We start from the raw sequence: 6,301 nt of genomic DNA, 5'->3' as shown, positions 1-6,301 counted from the left end.
TCTTTAAAGCTTTGTTACTTGTGTGTTTTGTGCTTAGTAAGTAACTTAGCCTTAGATCTTTATCAAGATGATGATTGATAAAGAAATAAGTTTTAAAATTAATTTGTAAGGAGAAATGGTATGAAAAATCAAGATATTAAGTTTTTACTTAAAATAATCGATTATCTTAAGTAATAAATAATTATTTGCTCAATCTTTTAGTAATCTAAAGATAAGTTGTTGTAATAATTAATTATTTTAGAAACTAATTTTTGGAATAATCGATTATTGCTCAAGATAATTAATTAAATTGTTCTTGGTTGATTTTTAGATTTATTAAGAACAAAATAATTAATTATCCATATAAATAATCAATTCTGTCAGAAAACTTTTATATCATTTATCACACTTAGAACAAAGAGACTTGAATCTTTGTGATATTTTTTTCAAAAAAAATACTCCCTAAGAAATGTTTTTCTTTCCAAGAAAATGTTCAATTACCTTTGTGGTAACCTTAAGAAAGATTTCAAGAATTGAATTGATCATCATATTCATGGAGTGATAGGATAAGTTATTTGGTTGGTGCACCTACTTTGATTTATTTTGCACATCAGGTGAATTTGTTCCTTAACTTTTGTATTGTATTTTTCTTAAGTAGGTTTCTTAAGAAAGGAAAATCTTGTAGTGGGGTGCTACAAGTAAATGCCTTTTGGAGTTCAAAAAGTAGTTTCTTTAATAGTGTAGAAGTGTATTGCATGTGGTATAGTGATTGTAAAACTTTTGATACTAAAGATTAATTAGTAGAAAATCTCAATTGAGTTGATTAGAGACTAGATATATAAGTCACAAGTAGATGTGATTGAACCAATATAAATTATGCATTTTTCTCGCTCCCTACACTTGACTTTACATTCTTGCTATTTTGTTTTTATGCTTGATGTTCACTACTACAAAATGCATATTTTTACAAAATGCATATTTTACATCGGTTCTTTAAAGTCATCTACATCGGTTCTAAAACCGATGTAGATTGCATTTTTTAAAATAAAAAAAATCATTCTTATTTTTGGATTATTTCTGATTACCTGTAATTAAATACAAATGTATGCACTAGACTAGAGCCTATGTTAATGTTTATAAGCAAAAGTATTTGATCATGAAGAGAAGCCACAGCCAAGTTACCTAAATATGATGCCAAAGTTCATATCAAAATTAGACTAGATATGACTTACATTAAATTATATAAAGCTACCATGCAAACTAATTCTTGCCAGTTATGGTGTGTATCAAATACCAAATGGAAGTTACAGAAAAGTATAGGAAATAAACTTTTTGCAATAGAAAATGATAAGGTAGTATTTTAATTAAGGAATTGAAGCAATAAATTTGGAAGGAATGGCAGCGCAATTGTGTCAATTAAAATAGCAGCGCAATTCTAAGGCCATTTTGGATAAACACCACGGTAGGCAATTATAGAAAAAGAAAATAAAGTAAACTAAGGAGACAAAATTCATCAAACTTCTTGCAGAAGTTAAAATCAACCTATACACGTAAATTTTTTATAAGAGTTCCTTTGTCTAACTTGACTTAAAATCATGAACCATTAAAAAGCTCTCCCAAGTTAGACACGAACCTAAACTTTACCGAGCAGAACTGCACTGCACCATTAAGTTTATCCCCAAAGTCCATGTTCCATAACGCAGACAAGTCTTGTTGAATAACAACATCATCATCCAAAACCACAACTTTCTCCAAATTGCTGAATAAATCAGGAAGTAAATAGTGTGAATCAGAAAAAATTGAAAGGTATTCTATTCTAATATGGTTCATGGATGGATAATCATAACCACAAAATGATACATTCAGCACTTGAACAGAAGCTTCCTTATAATGGTTCCTCAAGAACCAGAGCTTCATTGCATAATAATTTTCTCCATCAGTCAACACATGAAAAACCTGATTTGAACTTTCCTGAAAAATTTCACAACAAGAAGTAAAATTATTATTACATCAGCTAAAATTAAACCTGTATCAAATCAGTAGTGCATGACTAGATGCATAGCATACCTTTGCATGAAATACAGTGGAGTTGATAACCACTGAAGTTGCAAGCACATTATTAGAGAAAATAACATAATGGTGTAATGATGAATCAATAAACTTTTCCTCATCAGTCTTCTCTTCATAATTAGGGGATTTGAAATATTCTACAGTTAGTTTCAATGACAGGCAGTGAAGACTCTTTGGCATTGTCTGAACATTAAGTTTATAAACTACGCAGATATATATATACAGAAGTGAACATGTAACCAAAAGATGAGTTTATACACTAATACCAGTGCATCTAAGAATGGAAATTTTGAAGCAAATTTCAAAACGTACTAATTTAAATTTAACAAATGATTCATGTTTACTAATTTTTGAAAAGAAAAACAGTATTGATCAATTCAGAAAAATGAATAAATAATAGTATTACTCAGTTTAAGAATTAAAAAAAAATCAGCATTGAACATTAAATTTACCAGAATGAGCATGTGCATACTAAGCATGCAAAATTCATATGAAAAACCAAAGGACATTGTCACTGAAAACAATGAATGCACAAAAAAATTATTTGATTTTAATGGTTTAGTTTCAGATATATTGTAAAATAGGTGAGATTTGTTATACAATTAAATTTGATTTTAACTAAATATATTATTTTTCCTTTCCATACTTGTTTTATTTTGCTCGTTAAAGATATAATACAAGGACAAACCTTAGCACCATAGCTGTCAATCCCAAATAGTTGCATAGTAACCGACCCTCAACATGCTATACTGAAATAATGAGAATATGATGGGGGTGCTATTCTAACCAATATTAGAATAAAAAAATTAAGGCTAAAACTTAGAAGCGAACACGGTGAGATGAAATGAACGACTTGTTTTAGAGAGATTAGAAAACAGAACAATGCAGGGAGAAAATAGAGCAAGGCGGTAAAAGTTATGCAAGGCCGGACAGAGTGACAGTTGCAGAGGAAATTTGACATTTTCTATTCAGAAATGTTCCTTTATATAAAACAGGAGTCTATTAAAATCCAGGCGAAAGATGAAGCAATATCAAAAGAGTTTTGCTGCAATCTTACCATCCATATCACAGAAGATATAGCTAAACTTTGGTTTGTAAAATCTAAGACTGCCTTCTTTCTTCCTGTCTTTTGACAATTCATCTATAAGATTATTGCCCCATACATTTTATGCAAATGATATTTACTTGAATTAGAGGGAAATATATAAAACCAATAAATTAAAATTATGCAAGTTGAGGATTGCTGAGGCATACTAGTAAAAAATACAATTGCCATCTGAACTGTCTTGGTGAAAATTTGAGTTTGTTTCAACATCACATGCACTCTTTATTAGCCCTTTTCCCTTCCAATCAAGACTTCTTAAAAGGATTTCCTCCTCTCTTTCCATTTCTACTTCAGCCTTTTCGCTTATTTCATGATCAAATCCCAAAAGATGTAACAAACCATGAACCTGCAAATAGATAAAGTAATTGATGTTCTCAAGTTCATCCTTTCAGTTCAAACAACGTAGACATAGTATTATAAGATAAAATTCCAACATGCTCAGTGTAGTATCTATTTTAAACACACCACGCCAAGAAATAAATGAAACTCCAGCTCACTTTCCACTTATGCTGGCAGCAGAAGACAGGTACCATAATCTAAAATAATAAACATCAGTAACAAACAGAAAATAGTCAAAATATCATGAAACCAACCATGAGGATTCAGATCTCATCAAGAAGAGTGTGCCCTCTTTCCTCTGCTTGTCTTGCTGCTATCTCAACAGAAATTACAATATCACCCAACATAAGCTGTAAACAATGGAATTCATCACACAGATTAGCATTCCAACATGTAAGTTCTAAACTTTATTGTCTACAACACCCTGCACAACTTATAAATTCCTTTCCAATTTCCCAAAAGCTGACCCAACACCTACTATCTGAACAACCATATTTAGTCCATTTTGAAAACTAAAAATAGTTTTTGAAAACAGAAATCAAACACACTCTAAGTAACCCAACGAGTTGGCATGACCTTTTCAGTAGGAATTCTGATTTCAATTCTTGCCAGGAGTGAAAACCCTTTTTGTCGGCGACAATCACAGTACCACAAGCAAAATTAATTTTGCCCAGTGGGCTGGAAATATCCGTAGCAAAAAAAAAAATAAAACACTAAGATTTTCAATGTATTAAACTCAAATACCAGAATGGGGTTCTTCAACCATCGCAACAGCCTCTTCATCTTGATTTTCACACTCATCCACATCAGGCTGTTTCTCTTTCAAAATTTGCTCGTCTAGCACCGAAGCAAGATCCGCACCTGCAACTAAACCAGCACATATACATATTAAGCACAACATGAACATTTTAACCCTCACACGGTCCCCTTTTCTATCCAATTTGAGAAAGCACGTCGCACGTGCACAATCACAAGCATTCCCACTTCCAGCAGTGAACAAGTCCACAAACCCTAGAACAATTTGGAGAAAAAGAAGAGATGGTACCGGTGTCCCTTTTGATATCCTCGCGGCGGCGCTTACAGTGGAGAGCCCAGTCGGCAATAGTGGAAAAAATAAATTACCAGCTTTCGAAGTTTCTGATGAACGCAGTTTTGAGGATCCGGCAAGGCTTCTAATAGTCTATTCAAAGAATACAATGCGTTCAATTCTGCAAAAACAAACCCAAAAAAAGAAAAGAAAAATTCATTAGAAAAGGGCTTCAATGCATTCAGAAAGAGAATGGAAAACCCTAGTTCTTGAGGACCTACGGTAGTTGCACTAGTAAACAATGAAAAAGGCATCACCTTAGTACACGAGAGTAGACGATTAGTTGAGGAACACGCGAAGAATTTTTCGCCAATTAAAAAGCTTCCTACGCATGGAGTTGGAGAAGCGCGCACTGATGAGAACGCAGGAGATCGTTCTTGTGTTTGGAAATGTCTTCCAATTCTACATCGGTCACGAATAAAAACGTTGTAAAATAATAATGCCCTTCTAATTCTACATCGAGCACCAACACAAACGATGTAGAAAACTTTTAGGATTTAAATTCTACATCGGTCACCACCAGAACCGATGTAAAAATACTTCATATTTACATTGTTTGTTCCCAGAACCGATGTAAATATCCTTCTATCTTCTATTTAATTACAAAAATACCACCGCACTTTTATTTTACATCGGTTTTCTTAAAACCAATGTAGATATCTACACGATGTTAAATTGTGCTTTTATAGTAGTGCTTATGTGTTATGAGACATAAACATTACACATAGAATTGAGTGAATTTAGACTTGCATTAAATCTGAACTTGATATCCTATATACAATACAAGAAGATCTGATAAACAAATAATCTAGTTGCAATACAAAGTCTAGCAACTACATAAAATAAACAAATACACATAACAACATTAAAGCCATATAAACGATTGCGTATAACGGATTCACCACACCTTCAAAAAACCAAACCCACTGAACACAAAAATGGTGCACCAGTTTGATTTTTAACCATAAAAAATTGAACTTTTGTGACAATGTGCCACAGGAAAAAGTGAAGAAGGAAGTTTACCATGATGAAATTTGAACACAAATCCCCTATTTTTATTATTCAATCGCCAAGCCTTCAATAATAATTAGGAAAATAAAAAAAATTATAGGAGCACAACACCCTAATTGTGGTTCTATAAAAAAATTAAATGAACAAAAAAATGGGGAAATCCAAGAGGAAGGTGGAGTCACTCACTCATATTCAAAGTTGAAATGATAGAATGAATGCTCTGCGTCTGTGAGGAGAATGGTGAAGAATAGTTAAGGTTTAGATAGAGAAGGGAAACAGTGAAAAATATTAGGGGAGGGCGGAGGGAAATGAAATGAAAAATACGAGGGAAAGGATAAAGAAAGAATATAACTAAGACCTCCATATAAAAGAATTAAAACACCCACTATATTATCATTATTTTAGACAATATGTAAGAACACAATAAATCATTTTAATTTGTGGGGTTTTTTTATAACCTCTCCAAAATAATCCCATTAAATAACACTTTTTTTTTGTAGTATATATTACTTGCATTAAATGTGTTTTACCACACTACAAGAAAAATTATCATTATCTACGGAATATTATCTATGGAATTTTTTTCCGTAGATAATGTTTAGTTATCTACGAAATATTATCTACGAAATTTTTTCCATAGATAATTTTTAGTTATCTATGGAATATTACCTACGGAATTATTTCCGTAGATAATATTCAGTTATCTACGG

General features: G+C 32.0%; 1 protein-coding gene across 25 annotated transcripts; it reads right to left on the bottom strand.

The window, feature by feature from the left end:
* Positions 1-1,449: 1,449 nt before the first annotated feature.
* On the bottom strand, positions 1,450-5,795 carry LOC109806598 (putative galacturonosyltransferase 7). 25 transcript variants are annotated; one of them, XM_083065195.1, is made up of 8 exons: positions 4,838-5,108; positions 4,539-4,701; positions 4,238-4,360; positions 3,748-3,843; positions 3,304-3,500; positions 3,107-3,190; positions 2,047-3,029; positions 1,450-1,950 (listed from the first exon to the last, which is right to left on the bottom strand). In XM_083065195.1, the coding sequence occupies exons 7-8, from the start codon at positions 2,227-2,229 to the stop codon at positions 1,573-1,575; spliced, it is 561 nt and encodes a 186-aa protein (XP_082921321.1). In that variant the 5' UTR covers positions 2,230-3,029; positions 3,107-3,190; positions 3,304-3,500; positions 3,748-3,843; positions 4,238-4,360; positions 4,539-4,701; positions 4,838-5,108; the 3' UTR covers positions 1,450-1,572. The 25 variants fall into 25 exon arrangements, 22 of the variants coding, with proteins under 22 accessions (XP_082921321.1, XP_082921325.1, XP_082921326.1 ...); XM_083065199.1 differs by having other exon boundaries at positions 2,047-2,798; XM_083065200.1 differs by having other exon boundaries at positions 2,047-2,798; positions 3,107-3,175.
* Between the last annotated feature and the right edge of the window lie 506 nt (positions 5,796-6,301).

This window comes from Cajanus cajan, chromosome 10 (assembly GCF_000230855.2).
Source record: "Cajanus cajan strain Asha chromosome 10, NIPB_CcT2T_4, whole genome shotgun sequence".
Lineage (NCBI taxonomy): Eukaryota > Viridiplantae > Streptophyta > Magnoliopsida > Fabales > Fabaceae > Cajanus > Cajanus cajan.
This window is presented reverse-complemented; position numbering and strand designations above follow the sequence as displayed.

Coding starts and splice junctions, on each gene's coding strand:
- LOC109806598 (XM_083065190.1), bottom strand. CDS start 2,229: ATGCCAAAGAGTCTTCACTGCCTGTCATTGAAACTAACTGTAGAATAT. Junction 1,951..2,046: donor CCACTGTATTTCATGCAAAG/GTATGCTATGCA, acceptor GAAATTTTTCAG/GAAAGTTCAAATCAGGTTTT.